At 39.6% G+C, this 22,417-nt stretch overlaps 1 protein-coding gene across 3 annotated transcripts in view; it reads left to right on the forward strand.

Moving 5' to 3' along the window:
- The window catches only part of MET (MET proto-oncogene, receptor tyrosine kinase), a 127,633-nt gene that overhangs the window by 68,241 nt on the left and 36,975 nt on the right, over positions 1-22,417 (forward strand). For all 3 annotated transcript variants that reach the window (XR_007244835.1, XM_048500644.1, XM_048500645.1), the window contains 5 exons: positions 9,045-9,179; positions 11,073-11,246; positions 17,946-18,106; positions 20,378-20,480; positions 20,619-20,755. Coding sequence is in view for 2 of the 3 variants with exons in the window: in XM_048500644.1 (XP_048356601.1) it covers positions 9,045-9,179; positions 11,073-11,246; positions 17,946-18,106; positions 20,378-20,480; positions 20,619-20,755 (710 nt within the window). In the remaining variant the exon portion in view is untranslated. The remainder of the gene's footprint in view (positions 1-9,044; positions 9,180-11,072; positions 11,247-17,945; positions 18,107-20,377; positions 20,481-20,618; positions 20,756-22,417) is intronic.

Here is a 22,417-nt window from a genome sequence, read left to right on the forward strand (position 1 = left end):
TAATAGACAGCAATGTGGATCCCCACTCTGATAAAATTGCTGCATACATTTTTAGTTAAAATAATGACAGTTAAAACGCCAGCTTCTTTGTAAATGTGCTGCAAATGCTGCTGTTATTGTTCTCCGAAATTGTTTAGTTCGAAATGTTAAGCTGCCATCTGTAATCTGGTTCTATTTTAGTTATATGTAATTTATCCGTGTTATATTGCTATAATGTATCTGTTTATTATGTTGTTAGTGTAACCTCCTTCTGTGGGTTCTGTGGGGCAGAACCTTAACAAGGTGTTAAGGGCTTATAGAAATCAAGGTCCGAGTCTGGTAGCCTTGTTCTTCTGCAAAAGAGCTCTTTCAGCCTCTCTGCTGCTCCGAGTCTCCACCCCCCTTATACTGGGTCAACCCATTCCTGGGCCAATCCATTTCAGGGCATGGGGTTACATTTCTCCCTCACTAAAATTCTGTCGTTGACAGTAGTAATTACAATACAACTCTTTGAAATCATTGCACAAATGTATGATTTCCCCAGAGAGGTTCCCTGTACTTGGAGGGAACCACGTTTTGGTGTTAATCTGAATGCCAAGAACATTGTCTTTCCCTTGCAAGGATTTCCAACTGTTCCAAACTTAGCTGCACTGGAAGTTTGCAAAACTTTCCAGCAAATGTTGCTATTCAGCCAATTAGTTTGCAGAAGGGATGGGGGGTTGCAACTGGAATCCCCTCCTTCATGCAACTGCCAAACAGAATCATGTGCTTCAAATTCACATAGCAACATCTTCTTGAACTTACATCACCATAACAAAACAATTGTGGCCATGGGGATCAAAACCCCAACTTGCTGCACACTTCCATTGCAAGCAATTTATATTTGCAATCTCACTTCCAAGCCCCACGCTGGTTGGGCGCCATTTGTAACCTCCTTCTGTGGGTTCTGTGGGGCAGAACCTTAACAAGGTGTTAAGGGCTTATAGAAATCAAGGTCCGAGTCTGGTAGCCTTGTTCTTCTGCAAAAGAGCTCTTTCAGCCTCTCTGCTGCTCCGAGTCTCCACCCCCTTACTGGGTCAACCCATTCTGGGCCAATCCATTCAGGGCATGGGGGTTACATTAGCCACCCTGAGCTCTTCAGGTATAAATATAAAGTGAAATGAAATGAAATAAATGAACTGGTAATCAAAACTTATAGCAGTGCTTTAGGTAGTAATACATTCATTAGAACATTTTTATCTAGTAACATTTTTATCTAGTTTAAGTCCATTTCTCAGATGAATGATACCTTAATAGCATGATCTTATTTATTTATGTGTTTGTTTGTTTGTTTATTTATTTGTTTATCTATTTATCTATCCATTCATTCATTTACTTATTTGTTTTGATTTCTATACCACCAGCTGCACTCATAGTGCACTCATAGTGGCTCACAACATGAACATATACACAGTAATCAATATAAAATATAGCAATGCAATACAGTTCTAACAATTAAAATCCTAAAATCTATGCTAGCTAAAAAGCTGAAAAGATGGCGCTCTAGCTATGATTCCCTCTACTACCCTTTAAAATTCAATATCGAAAGGCCTGCGTGAGGTGTTACTATCAGCTGGCAGATGTGGGCACTGAATCTTACTTAACTTACTTTGCTACTTCAGTACCTTTTTGGGAGCAGTTCACGCCCATTCAGATGGGTTTCTATTTTACTGGATCTTGTTTGTGGATGTGCTTTCAAATAATGTACTTGTTGTTTGATATTCTTGTCCCTCCCACTCTGCCTCCACATGCATGTGTAATGTGTATGGTGCTTATCGTGCTGCGGAATATTGATGGGAGTCCCCAGCTGCTTCAGTAGATAGGTATACTTAAAGAAACAGCATTCCTTTATTTTACTCTAGAAAATAAATTGTTTTGTATATATATAAAACAAAACTCATTAACAGACATATTCAAGATTTAGACATAAGGACCAGAGTTAATAACTTGTGTTTTTCAATACTCACTATCTGTAGATAGCAGTTATCGAGATATTCTGACCTAGCTGCTGCTTTAGTGCCAAGATGTATCTATCAGCAAGTCTAGCTTTAGGGCCAGGTGGGTGGTGGGTGGGAATGGGTATAAATAGCAGCGACCTGGAAGAGACCTCTGCCCCAAGAGCTGTATCAGCATCCAGGGTCGATTCCCCATGGGCGAAATCAACCTGGAATAGCCACTGTGGGTTTCCTGGGACAACAGAGAACTCCCCACGGCTCCTGTATCAAATTCGTGTCAGTTCCAGCTCTGCCCTGCGATACCCCCCCCCCCGGGTTTTTCAGAAACCGTGAGGAAGATACATCTTTTCTGCCCACCCTGAGTCTCCATTCTGGCAGCCAGTCACAGCTAAGTGTCTGGGCATGCACAGAACGGGAGACTCAGGGCGGGCAGGAACACACGCCTTTTCTAAAAAAATCTTCTTGCATACAAATCCACAACCATACAACTAATAGGCAGATGTTTGTGTGCTGTTATTGGCCATGAAGCTCTATGCTTTGTGACGACGTGAAGGAATGCCCATTCACATTCCCGCCCTAAAGCAACAGCCAATCAGTAACGAGGAGCAGAAGAGGCACCGAGATTATTCTGGGCTCTGATCATGGTTTCAACTTGAGACCTCAGCTGCCATGGGGAATGACAGACCGGGATCAAAAGGTACTAGTATTTTATGGTCCTGGTTCAATTCCAGGAAAATTTCCCTCGTGGGGAATTGACCCAGGAAGACACTGGTGTGGCTGGGGTCATTCTCAGGAGGGTGCAGCTGACTTTAGTCGGTTTCCCCCAGGCCTTGAAACCAGGAATCCCCCAGCGTAGCCCTCAGTTCAAGCGGCATAAGTCTGTTTTGGGCTATAAATGGCTTTCAGGCAACTGGGGAGTTTCTGGCATTTGCAGCTTCCCTGCACCGGCTGGAAGTCCTCTGGAGAGCAACCTGAACCCTGTGGATTGGACTGTAAATCTAACTCTGCCATTTAGTCAGGAACCTTTTGTATATATTCCTTGACATGCATTCCAGCCTTATGAGAGAAATGGGATGAAACAGAATTTTCTGGGTCAGATTCCAGAACCTGGAAATAACACCAACAGTGGAGATAGTTTCAAGTAGGTAGTAGTGTTGGTCTGCAGCAGAAGAGTAAGATTTGAGTCCAGTAGCAATTTAAAAAACAAGAGTCAAAGTTCTCTTAAACAGGACACAGAATACACACATTAAACAATTGCAGTTTTTTAAAAAGTGCCCTAGTGGAGAAAGAAGACACCATTCCAACAGATCTATGAGCAGTTCCTTCCTTATCTGTTTTTTGAGAGATACTGCTGAGTTAATGTGATCTTATTAGGGGTCTTATATAAGCTAGCTTTACATTTTTTAAAAAAAATTGCCCCAATGTCACAGTATAAGGTAGTGATATTTTGTACATTTTTGCAGTTTTCTTCAGAAAACAAACATCTTCAAAAATAAACAGTGTCAGTGGCCAGGAATAGTCCAGGATAGGCTGCAAGCCTTAGTGATTTATCTGTGTGCCATAGCACCATCATAGTTCCAGCATGGCAGCGGTGGCTGTGTATCATTTGTATTGTTTAATCAAACAGTGTGGAACGTTTTCAGTCTTCATTGCCAGGGCAAAGCTTGTTTACTTGGTATGAATTCCAGCTTTAATAAAAATGTGCCCTTTGGTGCTGAAGCACTCGGCTGTTCTCTCTGGTACCATGGAAACAAGGCCTAAAGCTTCTGGCATCCTAGACATATTTGGTGGGTTAACACTGTTGCTTAGTCAAGAAAATAACATTGGGCAATAAGAGGAAACGTGCATGAAAGATAGCAGAAGTGCTTGGCAGTTTTGTTCTGTGAGAATTCAAGAGAATGTGGTTAATGATCCATTGTACAGATATTGGCATCTGTGGACTTACCTCTCCCTAACACCAACATCGTCCTGTCTTGTCACACCACTTTACACTTTATTCACTCTTTTTACTCTCTTTTTTGGCCACAAAAATAAAAATAATCTAAAATACAGCTTGTCAAAAGTATATGCCTCTCATATTCATTTGAAAGTGAGTATGTTTTTGCCCCTTTGCTTTATCAGGCAGTGGCTTCAAAGTTGTACCAAGATTTATCCGTACTATTTTATTCTGCTACAGTTGAATGTGGGATTGCACACTTAAAGCAATGCCTGCCACATCAGTCTTTCAGCACATTACTTCAGAGTAATCCCATTGACTTAACTGGGACTTCTTAGAAGACATAACATGACGATGTATGCCCAATCAACCTCCACTAATTTTATTGGCATGTGATTGCATCCTGTAACAGTAATTGCCCTCTGCTTAAAACAGATACTCTCTCACATCAGTTTTATTTAATTTAAAGAGCTCTGAAAAGGTAAAGTTCAATAAAAAGTTTTTAACAGTGTCTTCATTATAACATGTTTTGACAGAGCTAGGATGAATATACTTTTCAAAATCTACATATAAAATTCTCCATTAACCTAAGTTGAAAGTGATTTTAGGAAAGAGACATATCTTGTAGATAGGAACTTTTATTTGTTTGTTGACAGAATTTCCTAGTTGTCGTCCAAAGATTACTCACAACAACACAGAAGTAGTATTAGAGATTCATATAATAAGTAATTTTTAAAGTAAATGCACAGTTCAGTGGCATAAGAACAAACACAACATCTAGCAAAATAAAAGATAAAAATAGCAGTGATACCAGCATATTTCAATAACAAATCTTTATTGTCTGGCAAAGAGCATATAATAATGAATATTGTTTGGTGTCTCCAAATAAAAGGTAATGCATTTGGTGTGGGAAAAGTTGTTGCCTGCTATATTCTGGGCATAGATTGTTAAGCATTTTTAAAATAGCAACTAACACTTTGGATCTGTTTAGAAGCAATTAACAGATAGCCAAAACAACTGTGCCAAGCTAGGAGTAATGCATTCTCTGCAGCTACCTTTTGTCAACAGTGAACAGAATGCCTTCCATAAATATGGACTTCAAAGACAATCATGCATAACTGTAAATTGAAATACAGAACAGAATATTAAATTATTGGAACTTTGGTTTCCTAAAATACATTTTACAGACTCAAGAACCAGTTACTGTAGTGGTTAGAGTGTTGGACTAGGATCTTGGAGACCCAGCCTTTAATTCCAACTGTGCCATGGAATGTATTGTCGAAGGCTTTCACGTCCAGAATCACTGGGGTGCTGTGTGGTTTCTGTGCTGTATGGCTGTGTTCTAGCAGCATTCTCTCTTGATGTTTCGCCTGCATCTGTGGCCGGCATCTTCAGAGAAAGATCCTCTGAAGATGCCAGCCACAGATACAGGCGAAACGTCAAGAGAGAATGCTGCTAGAACACGGCCATACAGCACGGAAACCACACAGCACCCCTGTGCCATGGAAGTTTGCCGTGTGACCTTGGCCAGTCATGCAATTTGGCCTCTTCCACACGGGCCAATAAACACAGGTGTAGGACAGTTAAAAAAACCGTTTTGGGGGGCAGAACTTCTCACAGATCCCACCCCTAAAATGAGTCTGTCCTGTGTTATTTCCCTAAAACCATTTTTAAAAATAATTGCTTTATTAGCAAGTCTTTTCAAAAATCCCGAGTTGCAGCTGCTCTCAAGCCAACGGCTGGGCAGGGGACGTTTTATTTCCCTCCCTTTTTCCTGTAAAAAAATATTTCCAGCTTACATCTGCGTAGCTATGAAGGTGCAGATGGTCGTATAGTAAGACATCAGCATGGCTGTGGGGGTTCATTTGTGCATGCCTGCATAGCTATGCATTGGTGGGAAGTAAAACAAAAAAATGGATACATCTCTGTTCGAAGGCACAACAGCAACCTGATTGTTTCCATGGGCTCCAATCACTGCCTGCCCGGATGCATGTGGATGCAAAAACAGGAAAATGGGTTACTTGATTCTGACTGCAACCTGTTATACATTTGCTGTGCAGAAGGGGCCTCAGTCTAACCCACCTCACAGGATTGTTATGGGGATAATATAAAGTGAGAAAAAAAGAACACTGTAAGTTGCTTATGGGGTTCCTATTGGGGAGAAAGATGGGATGCAAATGTAGTAAATAAGTAAATGTTACATAGGATTATTACAGTGAATTTCATCCGTATATGTCAGGGTCACTCTATGGGTTGGACCCAGCCAGTTTTTCTTTTGGTGAGAAAGGGAGGATAGGATTGCCTAGGGCTACCAATAAGATTATTCTGGTGTTAACGGGACCTGCATGAATGCAAGCCACATGGGGTGGGATCTGTTATAAGGCAAGAAATTTACCAAGATGGGGGGGGGGGGAAGGTAACCAAGCCTGTGTCATGTGCAAGGTATGTAATTGGATTTGCTTTATCTGGCGGAGAGAGGGGAGGGACAGCTGTCATTTTAAAGACCTTTCTATATGGGGAGAGTTTTGTACCACTCCCTGAAGCCATTTTCTGGATCAAAATGACCATTTTGACTGCTGTTTTCCCTATGGAGAAGAGCGCAGAATTTTTTTCCTTCTAGGCAAGTAGCAGCTGAAAAGGCAGAGATTATTTTGATTGGTTTCTCCACAACTTTCACTGCTGTTGATAAAAATCTGGCAGTTCAGCGCAAACTTCATTTCATAAGAAAAACGAAGTCGGAAATGAAGTCACAGATTTCTTGTGTGAATGCATCTTGGGCCCAAGATTTGCACTCAGGCAAGGAAGAAGTAACCCCTTCCATGTTCACCTGAAATGTTTCAAGATGTAGCAACCTAAAGACACCCATTTACATTGAAAATTTTATATAGACCCCAAGCCTATTAATATTTACATAAATGTAATCTTGCATAAAACAGATAAACAGCATCCCACTATGGACAAAAATACGGCAGCATCTCCTAGTATTTGGGTGTTACACATGTCTCCTTGTTTTCTCCCCCTCCAAATCCTGTGTTTCAGCTGGGTTCAAGAACTAGCTTGTCTCTAGGGTGTTTCCTGATTCCATGGACACCCCCACCCCCGAATACTCTTGTGGACTGTCAGGGATCCACAGACATCCAACTGAGTATCACAGCCATACATAAGCAATAACATGAAGTCAAGTACTGCAATACTTCGAGAATTATAGTAAGATTTATATGGTTACTGTCAGGCCAGATTCCATATCTAGCCCTGTTCAGTTATGTTTATAAAGACTGGTAAGGAAAGAAAACCAAAAATCAGGCTTTTAAACAGAAAGAATTGTTTTTACTGTGCAGAATTGGATCTCTGACAGGGTGCTCTCTAAGAGAGGCACACCCACCAGACAAAGACATTAATCTTTTATAGTTACAAAAAATACATACGTCATAATTCATAATCATACCAGTGTACATACATACCCCTATAATCATATTTCTCCCACATGTGCTTTCTTCCTTAAAATCAAATTGGCTAGTCTGCCCCTTCCTTACACAAAGCTGGAATTTTCCTCTGCTCTTCCGCTTCTGTTTGTCCCTCCCATAGGCAGGGCAATAAACTGAATTCCAGTTTTCAATCAAGATAACCAGTCCCCAACATTCATAAGAGTCGGTTAGAATCAGAAAGCACCCTCTCACAGGGTGAAAGATTTCACATTCCAATATTTCACTATCATTTCAGTATTCATTAAAATATAGAAAAACACATTTTCAATTATCTGATCAGATTCATCTCTCTTTGATCTTTTTATTTCTGTGTTTATTCACGTAGCCCATCTTATATAGCTAGTTAGGCCAAACAGGTCTATAAGATATGTCGTTTGTCACGTCTTTTGCCCTGTACCACAATGTTTCTTAGTGATATTATCTTTTCTTGCCTGCATGACTAGCTGGCCTAGAGAGAAAACCCTCTTGAATCTCTGGTTATATAAATCCCTTATTCTTTAATATCAAATACAATTTTAGACCTTGGTTCTCCTATCTCACAGTTACTAATAGCTATTTCTGCTAGTCTTTCAAAGAATATTGATTGAAATAATTTTACTCTATCTTTCCGTTCACTTGAAATCTTAAAGATGGCTAATACTAAATAGCAATAAAACATCCAACCTGTGAAATATAAGCACCATTAATAGCAACCGAACTAAACCTTCCTTTACTTTTTTTCAAAATGGAGATCAAGTGGAGCGGGTGGCTAGTTTTAAATTCCTGGGCGTTATGATTAAAGAGGATTTGACCTGGGGAGTACAGACTACCGCGGTGGTTAAGAAAGCCCAGCAAAGACTGTACTTTCTGAGACTTTTAAGGAAGCAACAACTAGATGGAAAACTTCTGGTGTCCTTTTACCGCTGTGCTATAGAGAGTGTCCTAACCTACTGCATCTGTGGCATATGGTTCTCCAGTTGCACAGTGGCCCGAATAGGGAAGCTCCAAAGGGTGATCAATACTGCACAAAGGATTATCGGCATGCCCTCTCCCCTCCTTGGAAGAAATCTACTATAATGCCGAAGTCTAAAATAAAGCCCAAAATATTCTAAAAGGACCCGTCTCATCCAGCACACTCTCTTTTTTTAAGCGCTGCTACCATCTGGCAGGCTGATGCAGGGCCAGCCCCCCTCAGAACTAGGACAAAGAGGCTTAGAGACAGCTTCTACTCTAGAGCTGTGGCTATGCTAAACTCCGCTGCTTCATATTGATGTATTTGGGGCTATGTAGGGATGGGTGGAGGATGATGATGTATGAGTCTGAAATTGCATGAGTCTGAAATTGTATGAGTCTGAAATTGTGTGCATCGAGGAATGCTGCTGTAAATTTCGTTGTGCGTGCACAATGACAATAAAATGCTTATGCTTATGCTTATGCTTATGCTTATGCTTATGCTTTCAGTATAAACATGTTTTCTGAAATGTTGATTTCATTGTCTGTTGGAATTATGAAGATTTATTGTGCGTATAGGTATGGCAGTGCTGAGAAGAGATTCCTAGAGATTTTGTATTTTGTTATATTGTTAGAGTGATATCAATAGAAATGCAACCCCAGACAGTAAGTATTTAAATTGCTTGATTTCTATTTATTTGTAATGTACTTCTTTTTTAGGTAGTGATTTCTCGTGCAGCACACACAACACCATATGTAAACTTCCAACTAGATTTTCATCCAGTTTCTCCAGAAGTTATAATTGAAAATTCACCAGACGACGATGGATATATCTTGGTAGTCACTGGGAATAAGGTGAGAACTTCATAATCCTTTCTACTACTGTAATTATTGATACTAACTTAGAGGGGCAGTTTTATATAAGGATTACTGCTGTAAGTGCTTCTGTTATTTAAGTTGTGGTTCACATTCTTCCTATTTTTCATTTTTGCATTTGGCTTTCTGTTGTCAGTCACTTTTTTTTAGTTTTTAAATATGAAGTGAAACTTGACAGAATGTAACTTGCACCTGATTGTCCCACAGGTTTTTGTAGCTTGGTTGGATTGTGGACCCTAATATACTGTGTTTAGCTCTAACAGTGTCATTTAGCTCTTACATTAACAGAGTAATGTAATCCTAAAAACAATTATACTCCTATAAATCCATTGAATTCATTGAATTTAGACCAGTGCAATTCTGTTTAGGATTTCATTGTAAGTTATTTTTATTGGAGAAGTTAGATCACACATTTTATTATAGAAAGCTGTGTATATCTTAATGCAGAATAGAAATGGGAAAATATGTAATCATCCATGACATGTATGGTCTAGACTCTAGGCAGAGTAACCTTTACATTTTAATTAGAGATACAGGAAATTAGAGATACAGGAAATAAGGAAAAGCTGATTTAAATGATATTGGTGAAAAAGGCCAACAACTAAGTAACTGGACCAACAAAGATTCCCTTTATTTAAAGCACTGTGAAAAAAAATCCTTTGCAGCCTTTCCAGGCTCTTGTGTATATTGTTTGTTTCCTCAGTTATATTTTGCTCTGGCCAAGGAAGCAAGCAAATGAATATTGAGAATTGTTTAAACATGAGAACTATGATGCAAACCAGCAAAAGGGAGGAAATGTAAATATAAGCCTGACACCTTTCTTTTTCTTCAGAGCATGCTGCTGTGAACTAAAATGCACAATGACTTCAATAAAAGAATAGGGTTTAGAATTTCCTGGCCTTTGTTGGTTTGTATTACTCTTAATGCCATTTAAGCAGATTTTCATGGTTACTAAAAGAGCTTGAAGTATACATGACCTGTTGCACTAAATTAGTAGTTCTTAATTGCTGTTTTATACCATGCCCTTGATATAATATTGCCTTTTAGGAACTTTGTATGTTTTTGTTTATTATGAAAGCAGCATTATACTTGTCTAACAACAGAGTAGCATCAAACAGAATGACCACCATCAGCCATGTAACATTGTACAATCATGGTGAAAGATGACACTGAAACAATGTTATTTTAGTGGGGTGCTGTGTGGTTTCCAGGCTGTATGGCCGTGTTCTAGCAGCATTCTCTCCTGCTGCTAGAACACGGCCATACAGCCCAGAAACCACATAGCACCCCAGTGATTCTGGCCGTGAAAGCCTTTGACAATACAATGTTATTTTAATCTGCACTTCCAATTGGATCTCCAATGGCCAATCAGAAGCACCTCTGGACAAAAGCCCCGTCCACTTTATAAAAACACTCTGTGGATGGCAGGACAGGTATTAGTGGGTGCCATGTCACCTGTGGTCACTACACTGCAGACCCCTGCTGTAAACTATCCATTATGTACCTTTTTACATATACGCATTGACAAAAGTATGGTATGGCTGTACAGGATTAATCTTTCAGCAGTGCACTAAATACAGCACATTAATAGCTTTTTCTGTAAAAATCCTTATGATTGGGAGTTGGGCAAGGATAATACTGTGTTCTTGGGCAGCTCTTGTTTATTTCAACACAGCATTCATTGAATCTTCCTTTGATCTGTCAGATTATAAATTTTGAGAATTGTCAAAGATACCAGTTATGTAAGTAAAAGGATAGCTAATTCAAATATATTTTGGAATGGCTTGAAAATATTACTACTTTTCTGAGCTGTATGAATTCTTCTAATGAATTTCTTCTGAAGAAATGTCTGTGTTACTTTTCTGTTATTAGATAACGAAGATTCCACTAAATGGACCAGGTTGTAATCATTTCAGTACATGCAGTGAGTGTCTCTTGTCACCTTCCTTCATGAAATGTGGTTGGTGTAGTGATCGGTGTACACGATCCAAGGAGTGCAGTGGAGGAGTGTGGACGCAAGAGATCTGTTTACCTAGAATCTATGAGGTAAATTTATTCTTAAGATGCATGAAAGAAATCACTGAGAAATGGATGTTCGTGTTCTTTGAAAATAAAGTACTATGAATAGAGTCTAGGACCTTTGAGGTAATCAGTTCATAAAGCAAATTTGTTTCTCGTTTGTTGGGCACTATGGGCATATTCCTTAAAGTCTGTCATTCTGTTGTAAGATTATCATATCTACTCAGTTCTCAAAATGCACTGTTTTAACCTAGGAGAGTGTGGTGTCCCTCCCTGCGCCACCACCCACCAGTGCATTTAATTTTATTGAGATTGCTGTGAAAGTATCAAAAAAGTATTACAGACTCCTCTTGGTTTCTGTAATGTGCCTAACAGTAAGCACTGCTCTTACATACATCGTGTTGTAGCATGGTGATAGCTAATTAGCTTTAGTGAGTCAGAATGCTCTTAGTCAAGATACTTAGAGACTGAAGCCTTCTGGCGTTGACATTGTTTCCCAGGTTGGTATGGAAAGAAATCAGACCCTTCTTCCCCTTTCAGGCTGAACAAACTGGCGAACTATACACTAGCTAGACTGGAAGTAGCAGAATGTCACACTAATCTCCTTTTCTTACTTGTGGGTGCCCCTTCCATCAGCAAATGGAAGAACAATCCAGACGTAACTGCAAAGACCTTTGGAATAATATTCTTATGTATCTAGGTGCCAGTTAAGTTAACATACTGTTTCTGTGCCAGTCAGTCTTATTCTCAAATCTTGCTGACTTCTAGATCATTCAGCTGACCTCATGAGTTGCTGGGTCTCAATTCCATCAGAAATTGAAAGATTACCTAGAAGTTGGCAAGGGCATCTTACTGGCAGAATGTCATAGACAAGAATATTGACGATATTATGATGCTCATTCAAGAGAAAGAATTGTAACACTTGAAGAAGTCATAAAGATGGGGACACATTAAATATCAGTATATCAAACAGATCCCAAACATACCTATTTCAGATATCCAGGTTATGGAATCGGGGGGGGGGGGGGGGCTTGCCTTTTCAAGATAAGAAATCCAAAATAAGAATGACTTGTTAATTCTTGGTAGCAAAAGTCATCAATGTTTGCTATATTGCTGGAAGATAAAACCTTCTCCCTCTCTCTTCTCTACCCGCCCCCTCCCCCAAATGATACCACTATATGTAATGATTGTTGCTGGCATTTTCGGCCTTTGTTGGCTATCATTCTGTATTATAATTTCTATTTGTAAGCTGACCTGGATTTATTAAAGGGGTGGGCTCAGTTTTTCAAATAAATAAACACAGCTGTTAGCTCTGCAGATGTTTGGTCACATGCTTTTTAAGTGCCTCCTTTTCCTTTATTGTTTCCCAGAGAGCAAAGGCAGCCTGCCGAATTGCCCTTGGGAAAGGGGACAACTGGAGGTTGTTTCAAATAGGGAAAGTGCACCAAAAAAGTGAGCAAAACTACACAAATGGGTTAAAAGTTTAGTAGCCTTTTGCTGTTTTCGTTTAGTTATGGTTATTGCAAGATTTGTACAGGCCATCTCTGCATTTAACCAAAACATTTTACATTAAGTGTAACATAATTAGGGAGGTCTGGTTTCATTGAATAGCAATGACACTTGTAAACATACACACTCTCAAGTTTGGGAGCTTCTTTCTGAGGCTGCTCTTGTGTTTGCACGGCTGAGCTTACAGGAACAGATCTTGAAAGTAAAATAGGAACAGTTCTTGAAGTTACTAAAGGACAATTTAAAAAGCTTAGCAGCTTATACAATAGTTTCGAAATTAAGCTTGTAGAATAAAATGAACTGAAATGAAAACCTTTTCCAGTTGATTTTGAACTACAAACAACCTCACAAACATATATCGTGACACGCCATTAACTAGATGATGATAAAATATAGCTATTACAAAGGATTACAACTGAGCTTTGAATTCAGAAACTATTAGTCACTGCTCTTCCGATTTTATGCAAAAGTATGACATTGGAGCGAAGTCTGTCTCTTGCACAGTGAGTGCTTTATGATTGCTTTAAGCAAGTGCTTGTGGCTAAATGGGATAGAAGTCAAGCCCTAAATAACTTTTAAATTATGAAGTCTGATTCATAGTTACATTAGGCCCTTTAAGTTGTTCATGTAGTGTAAAAGGGCCTTGGAGTGAATGTAAATCATACTTAAAACCACGTTAAGGTTTCTTACCCCCTGCCACCGCAAGGGTAACGGATGTCAGGTCAGCTAAGAAGTCACTCTGTGATTCTGCAAGACAGTACAAAATCATTCACAGTCTGCTTTTTAAAAAGTGTGTACATGTTTTTGTTATATCTGCATTTTCACTTAAATGAATGATTTTTAAAGACACTGATCTTTTCCAGTCAAATTTTGTAAATGTGATGATCCCACCAAGCCCAGTGACCACACACTTGCACTGAGCTGTGCTTTCTCAAGAGTAGTTTCATGTGAGGTTAGTGAACTTAAAAAAATATTTCGTAGAGTGCAAATGGATTGATTTAAAGCCTGTGTTCATATACTGCATATAATTTAAAAATGCAATAAATACTGGTCTCTGGCAGTGATAAATGGCAAAGTATCCTAATAGCTTGTGCCGCAGCATGTGCATGTTCACGAATTTTGTTTCTAGAAGGAAGAAAAATAACGCAGTTGAGTACCTAAATCCTTTATGGTTGCAAGCTGCTAAGGCAGATTTCACGCTTTGCTGGACCGTGACAGTTGGCATTACTACTATTTTTTTTTAATGTAGCAAAGAACTGTGGCTTTTCTTCTGGTTTCCATCAAATGGATGATAACCTGCTTTGTGTGACTTTGCAGTCGAATCTGAAAATCCCTTAATTTATAAAAGAGGAACAAAGTGATTAAAATATATTAAATGGTACCGTGGTCATGATTGTGAATACAAAGAAGTAGCTGTAGTGCTTGCAGTGAGTCAGGGCTAATATTTCCTTTGTGCTTGTTTGATAAGGAGATTGTCCAACATTCTATGGCATTGAATCCCCAGTGGCATGACTATCCCACCTCTGGTAGCTGCAGTTTCTGATCCCATGTTTATTTTAGCTGCAGCTCAGTGGGCTTAAGGTAGTTGTGGAAAGGTTATGAAAAGGTGTATGAGCTTGCTGATCAGCAGTATCAAGACTAGTTTCAAGACCCAATGAATTTGACTAAAATTAAGCATGAATTGATTTAAAGGCTTGAGTCCTTTGTCAGTGAAAAGTGTTGATTATTTTTGCATACCCTACAATGTACTAGTCTGGCGCCACAGCACTTGCTCCCACGTGAACTTTCCTCATTGTTAAAATCTTGTCCAGGGTTCCTGCTCTGGAACTGTCTATACCTCTGTCGTGCTTTCTTGTTCGTGGAGATCTTCCTGGGCACCCATTTGCTGGCACATACATTTCTGAGTTCTAAGTGCCAGATGACATCTTTCTTGCGCATGCGCGCACACTTGCTTTTGGTATCATGTAGCATTTAGGTTTTGTGCTAATGATTTTGTTTTTTGGTTTGTGCTTATAGATGTGTATTGTTTTTTGGTTCATGTTGTGATTATAAAAATCACTGTGGGTTTATAATTAAAATACAAATGTTTAGGTAAATAAATATTTTCGCTTACGGGAAAAAATATGGGACCTCTGAATAAGCCACACTCTTTCTGCTCTTTGCTCTATCCAACTCTTTCTGTAAGAATTTATTATTTTATCATCTTTTTATCCACCCTATCCCAAAGGACTGAGGGTGGGATACAACAGTGAAAAACACAATAAATCATCACTGTATCAATGAACCCAACCGTACTTGTGAGCCTAGTAGTATTCATAGTCATATCTTTCTCTCTAAAGTCTTTCTTGTTGTTTCAGAAAAGTCATAGCATCCTGAATATCTCCATGTAATATCATAAATTTACAGTTGAGGATTTTTAAAAATAATGAAACTGCTGGAAAATTTTTGTTTGGGATTCAGCTGTTCCATTTTTTGGCTCAGTAACTCTGCTAAGATGTCTTGAAATTATTTCTTATGCCGATAAAAAAAAGTTGGAGCCTTTGTTAGTAAGATTAAAAAACAGTGCAAAAGCAAGCTCGATTAAAAATGCTGCATTGACTTTCATTTCTTAATTCATTAAAAAAAAGTTTATCTTAGTTTTCCTTTCCCTCGTATTCAGAACTGTAAACATTACAAGGAATATCTAAAGCTTTTGTTGTAATCCATCAGTTCACATCTGTATGGCACAACCCATTAAAGGATAGACTGCTGTTAACCTGAGTGTTGAGCGAGCAACCACCTTTGTGGCCTCTTCCGCACAGGCAAATAAACACAGGTGTAGGATGCTAAATAACCTGGGCCGGGGGGGGGAGACTTCGCACAGATTCCACCCCCAAAATGAGTCTGCCCCATGTTATTTTCCCCCAACCCATTTTTTAAAAATTTCTAAAGAAGTGAGTCTTTTAAAAAAATCATGGGTTGCAGCTGCTCACGAGCAAGCTGCCAGGCAGGAGGTGCTTTATTTGCCTCCCTTTTCCTTTTTAAAATTTTGCAGCTTGCATCTGCATAGCTATGCAGGTGCAGACAGCCGTATTGTAGGACATCAGCATGGCTGTGGGGGTTCATTTGTGCATGCCGGTGCATGCCGGTGAGAAGTAATTTTTTAAAAGACGCATCTCCATGCAAAGGCACGAGAGCAACCCAGATTCTTTCCAGGGGCTTCAATCGCTTTCTGCATGGATGCATGTGAATGCAAAAACAAAAAAAGCGGGTTCTTTTATCACAACTACAACCCGTTATACATTTTATAAAAACAACCTGTTATACATTTGCTGTGTGGAAGGGGCCTTTCACTGGTACCTTCCCTCTCAAGATGTGAGTGTAACTTTTCAAGATTTTTGTAGCATCTAAAAGTAAAATAATACATTAGGTTCTGTTTTCCTTCCCCATGAAAAAAACTTGTCAATCCTTGGTAAATTTGGCTCTACTTAAAAAGAAAGACAACCAAGCTTGCTTACATGTAAGCAGTGCTCTTGAAGAATGGTCTGTTCTGTCAGTTTCCTGCCCATCACTTTTTTGGAGCCCATATGACATCATTTATTTAATGGCAGACAGAGGTATAGTACTTGACACAGAGTTTAAAGTGTTTCTTGCCAGTTGGCCAATCTGATTGGCTGCCAATATGTGTGGGGTACATGGATGTACAGTGCATTTCTTGATCAATTGTCTTCCATAGAATTAAGCACAAGTAAGAAAATATTTATTTGTAGTCCTTGAATTATGTAAGACTTTTATTTATTTAGAAAAGGTATTTGCTGTCCCTCATAAAAACAAAGACCAGGTGAGCTGCTATTACTAAATTGTTGTTGTTATTAACATGTTGTTTTATTATTAAATTATTAAATTGTTGTCCTGCAAAACATAGAGCAACACACAGGGTTTTCTTTCTCCCATTTTATCCTTATAGCAATCCTATGAGGTATGTTAGGCAAGAAACAGTGACTATTCCTAAATTACCTAGTGAATTTCATGGCCAAGTGGGGATTTGAATCCCAGTCTCAATGGCCTATTAGGCATTTGGTAACATGGTTCTGGCTTTAGAATTATTTGGATTTGGTTATTTTCCCCTTTTCCCTAGAAGCAATAATTTCACTATTATCTGATTTAATATGTGCAGGATGCTCACAATACTTGCTTTTCCTTGGCATTTTATTTCTAAAATCCTTCTAGTACTAAGCCAAATAGGCAAACTTTAAAAGAAACATGCCACTATTATCGGAAGTTCAAAGAGATTAGTAACCTGAGCATTTTTGCTAGAAGTGTTCCTTTCAGATGCAGCATTAAGAATCCACATTCAAGATGAAAGGCACAACTGTGCTGTCAGAAGTGGAACACCTACTACTATAAAAGATTAATCCAAAGACACTTTAATAGCTCCATCACAAGCATGTTAAGTCTTTCATTCTCTTGTCAAGGTTTGAGATGTGTACAAAATTAAATGGAATTGTTAAAAGCCTTGTAAACCCCAAAGCATTGCCAGAAATTTATTGACAGTGTCTTCGCTGAATTCTGTGCACATTCTACAGCATTCATAGATTTTTCCCACCATTGTTATATTTACAATGTACAGAAAGTTGGGGTGGGAGGAGGAAGAACATTTCCCTTTTTAGATTGTCACTCCATTGCTGTGAAGTCGCTTATTTAAACTGGAAATTTAGAAGGAACCAAATGTTAGCAAGTCAGTCAAAGCATTGGTACAGGTTTCATTAAATTTGTGTCTCCCAAGGCAATGTTTGATTTAGATGACGTGTCAAACCGCTATTGCTGCAAATTCCTGCCTTTTATCAGGCTGGTGAAATAAGTTACATCATTATGAGATTATTTTATTCACTGTCCATGCTGCTAGTAAAATAAGCATATTGTATTATTTTACATACCACAAGACATGAAAGATATGCTAAAGGAGTATTAAAAAACTATTACAATGCAGAGCTTGTTCAGTACCACCAAATGCAATCATTTAGAGCTTTCTAGCAGTGGCTGGATTATTTATTGCTACTGTCTGAGGCAGCTCGTACTGTGATCAATGAAAGGTGAGGAACAATTAAGATAAAGGAGAAAATGCTTTACAAAAGAAGACATTGTTCCTTTCCATGATTGTTTTCCTTTTCAAAAACACCTTCAAAGCCTACCAGAAATCCTAATTGTGATACTGGACTTTTCCCCCACTTTCCCAAGACTCTTCCAAGAAATGTACCTTTTGACAGCACCAGTCGACTGACACTATGTGGGTGGGACTTTGGATTCAACAAAAACAACAAGTTCAGTTTGCAGAAAGTGACAGTTCTTATCAATGGACAACAATGCATCCTGGATGTCAAAGCAAGTGATGAAAACAAGTAAGAAATCAATATTCTCTTCTAAGCAAGTATTGCCATGTGGGGAGCTGGTGCAGTGCTCCCAGCAACTGATTGTTCATTCTTCAGTTCATGTGTAGTCTCTGCCATCTTGATAGGAGCATATTGACTGAGGTAATAGAAACTCAGCTGCTAGTTTATGAGGCTTGCTGGGTTGAAATCCACTTGCAAATAGTTGCAAAAGTGCATTGAAAGTGCACTGTACAATGTTTATGAAAGCACCTGTAATCATATAGTTGGGATACTATTGTGTGTTAAAGTGCCAAGCATGTCTAGACTGTTCTGGTGGGAAATGGTGAAAGAATGTACACAGTTCCTGGAATCAGTAGTAGATGTGTTCTTACTTTTTTGATGGGATGTCCTAATCCTGTGATGCACAGCATAGATGTCTGGATGCCCTGGTGTGCACTAATGTGTTTCGTAGCATTCATTTTTGTCTTCTTTATCCCTCACTGGATCATGAGATGCTTCTGAAGATTTCAGGAATGCTGTCCCCCCGACACAAGAATGTTTGACTGGGAACTTCCCAAGATTTTGGAATTATCTTCTACAGCAGCTATTGTGTGTTTGGCCCTGCCTTCTAGGGCAGCCCATTTTGTAGCTGTACCCATGACCCTTCCATGAAATTGCAAAAGTGCCCACAGGCTCAGCAAGGTTGGAGACTCTTGCCTGACCTAACACCAGCTAAACATCCAGTCTTGGTTTATTATACTGGTAGTTACGGATAATTCCCTGATGAAGATGGGAACATTGGCACAAATAGAAATGGTTCATGTTCAAAGTAGTGTGTTGGTTCCTGTCAACTGCTTACAGCTTGCATCAGTGCTTGCTGTTCTTGCTCAGATGGTGGCCATTAGCTGCTGTCCTGGAGTCCAGATCACACGTATTTGTAGTATAAGTCCCTCACATTGTAGAAAGCATCATCTGTGGTGATAATATGGCAGAGTAGCAGCAGTGATGTCAACAAGCATTCTCTAGCTATGCTTAGCATTTTGACACATTTCTGATACCATTGTCTTAACTGGGGGCCCTTCCGCACATGCAGAATAATGCACTTTCAATCCACTTTCAGTGCACTTTGCAGCTGGATTTTACTGTGCGGAATAACAAAATCCACTTGCAAACGATTGTGAAAGTGGATTGAACATGCATTATTCTGCATGTGTGGAAGGGGCATAGTCTCTTCATTTTGGAATACTTTTAGGAAGAACTTTCTTTTCCAGGTAATTTGCCACTATGATATTTGTTAGAAGAGGAACTGCTGAAGATAAGTGAAGTTCTATTTCTGTCTCAGTATTCAGATATCAAAAAGAGGTGTGTCTATGAAGCGACTTCAAACTGAGTCAGGCCATTCAGTTCATCTAGCTCAATACTGTCTATGCCTACTGACAACAGCAGTCCAGAAGTTCAGGTCTCTCCTAATATCTGAGATCCTTTTAACTGGGATTTTTAGCATGTCAAGCATACGCTTTGTTAATAAGCCCCAATGACATGATGGTGTGAAGACCAAGCCATACATGGTTCTCCCATCCCCCTGTTTGTCCTCACAATTCTGTGATACCTCTTAGGCAGGTTGGGGGATGCAACGGGACTCATGCCACTTTGGCCGTTTCTGCACGGCCAGGAGGCGCCCCCACGCCGGCAGGAGTTCTGCCGGTGTGGGGGCGGGAGCCTGCTCGCACGCAAGCGTGCGAGCAGGCGAAGGGGAGGCTGGCAGGCGGCAGGCGGCTCCGCACGGAGCCGCCTCTGCGCCCTCCCCCGCCCCGCTCACCGTGTCCTCCGCGCCGCCTGCGGGGCGTCGCCGCCCCGCCCACGCTGCCCTCCGCCCCCTGGAGGTGGGAGGACGGTGTGAAGCCCGGAGACTCGCGGCACCACCAAGCGGCCAATTCCTGAAGATGAAGCGGAGGCGAGGCTGGCGTCTTCCGGCGGTTAAGCGCAGCGCCGCGGGGAAGATGCTCCCTCTAACAACAACCCTTTAAAGGGTTGTTGTTTGAGAATTAACGGCCTGGGGAAGAAGAGCCAGGTCGCCGCTGCTGCGTTGCAGCAGCGGCGCCTGTGCGAACGGCGGCCTGGGGGCGCCTTTTTTGGCGCCCCCAGGCCATCATAAATGGGCCGTGCAGAAACGGCCCTAGTAAGTTTTGTAGTGGTGCAGTCCTAACTCAGCATTCAAAACACTACATTGTACTGGCTTTTATTATGAACTTATGCAATTCTGTATAATGTGAATTAAAATAACATGTCTTTTTCTTAAAGACTGGAATGTATTCTTGGCGCTGTAAAGAATCCAAGTTTTAATGTTTCAAGCACTGTTTCAAATGGACAAAGTAATATTTCCTTCAGTAACTTCTCTTTTGTGGTAAGTGTTCAAGGTTAAATTTTCAGTTCTGAAATTACGTTGACTTTGCTTTCATTTTTATTTCATAATGACTTTTATTATTTAATACAACTTTGTAAACATTAAAATGTGACAAATTGGATTATTTTTATTTTGCAGAATCCCATTATAAGAAGTGTCTCACCCAGCTATGGCCCACGATTTGGTGGAACGTTGCTGACATTAACTGGGGAATACTTAAACAGTGGTAATTCTCAAGAAGTCTTTGTAGGTGAGAAGCAGTGCAACATAACAAGGTATAGTACATTAGATAATTTTTTACATTTATTAAGGTACATGATGCCTGAACACTTTTTTTTCATATGCCACTTTTATCTTGTCAATTGCTACTATATTGTTGTTATGTATTTGCAACTTGTTATTGCTTTATCAGCTGCCTCGAGATATGGTGGAATATTAATAGCTGAACTTTAAATACATAAACAAGGTATTGACTTAATTGACTTCAGGAACTGTTTGTTTCCCATGGGTCAACATACTAATGAATTATTGTCATTGTATAAGGATGCCATTTGTAAAGCATTAGGTATTCGCATAATCAACTTTTGTGCCCTAACAGTTTTAAAAGTTGCCTTTGCATTAATAAATCATACCTAATCATGTTAAAAGTATGCATTCAAGTCTCATCTGCAGTGGGAGCTATTACGGCAATATAGAGGAAAATTATCTAGTTACTTAGAACATTTTTTGCTGTCTCTCCAGAGGCCTGCTTGGCGTAATTCAAAGAGTAAAGCAATATCACAAACTTATTAAACAAGATTTTAAAAAATCATTATGAAAAAAGCCATAATAACCCCAAAATGGCCCTCAGGCTACAGGAATGTCATTTTAAAAAGCTTAAGTAGATGAATCTTAAAGTCTGGGTGAAAAGTAATATTTTGGCCTGTCACCTAAAGGAGAGTAAAGTAAGTGCCTGGTAAACCACAGAGGGAGGCCTTTTAAAGACAACAACAGGAGAGGAGATGATAAAGCTGGGTTTAGGAAGAGGATCTTGGTTGATGGGCTGGACAAAACAGGAGCAGGCAGTACCTCAGATACTCTGGCACCAAGCCACTGGGAGCCTTAAAGATAAGAGTCGGCCCTTTGCATTGTGCCTGGAAACAAACTAATTTTGTTTTCTAGATGAGAGTGTGATCAGTTCAAGATTCTTGGAAACCCTGAGCTATTTGGAAAGGCAGCATAAAAATATTGTCAATTAATAGCTACTTTATATTTTAATTTGCTTTGTTCACATATTTTTTCAGTTTGTAGTTGGACAGAGTAAACATCAGCTTGTTAAATTAGAAATTATTGAATTGATTACCTCGTGTGTTTTTTTAGTCTTATGTTGTTTAAGGCTCCAGAGGAGCAATGATGGAAATTTTGATGATTGCATATCTGTCAAAAAATAAAGTTACTTTCCTCTTCAGGCAGACTATTTTCTTGATTAATGAGCTCATTATTTCTACACCGTAACTACTTCTTGTAACTCCTCACAGCAACCCTCTGAGGTAGGTTAGGCTGTGAAGTTAGACTGACCTAAGGCCAGCAAGCTGTCGTGCCCTTCAGCCTCCCCAATAATCCAGATATGAGGGCTAGTGTAATCTGTTTTATTGAATGAGAATTGCAATGGAATACTTGGCTGGAATTGCTGAATCTGAGGTCTTCTAAGTAAAGCAATAGCTATATTCCCCTGTAAGTTCCCTCTCCGCAAAACATCTCATAACTGAAAACGTTACTGAAAACGTTACTGGACATGGAACTCTCCAAGGTCAGGGAATGGGATAACTGTATACCCAGGTGCAATATGTGTTATACTTTGCACACCAGGCAGGAGAATTGAGGTTCATCCAGCTGGCCCTGGAGCCATGGCAAGACCATGACAAGACAGGTCTTGACACCAGCGAATCTTTTAAAAC

Source organism: Sphaerodactylus townsendi, linkage group LG06 (assembly GCF_021028975.2).
Source record: "Sphaerodactylus townsendi isolate TG3544 linkage group LG06, MPM_Stown_v2.3, whole genome shotgun sequence".
NCBI lineage: Eukaryota > Metazoa > Chordata > Lepidosauria > Squamata > Sphaerodactylidae > Sphaerodactylus > Sphaerodactylus townsendi.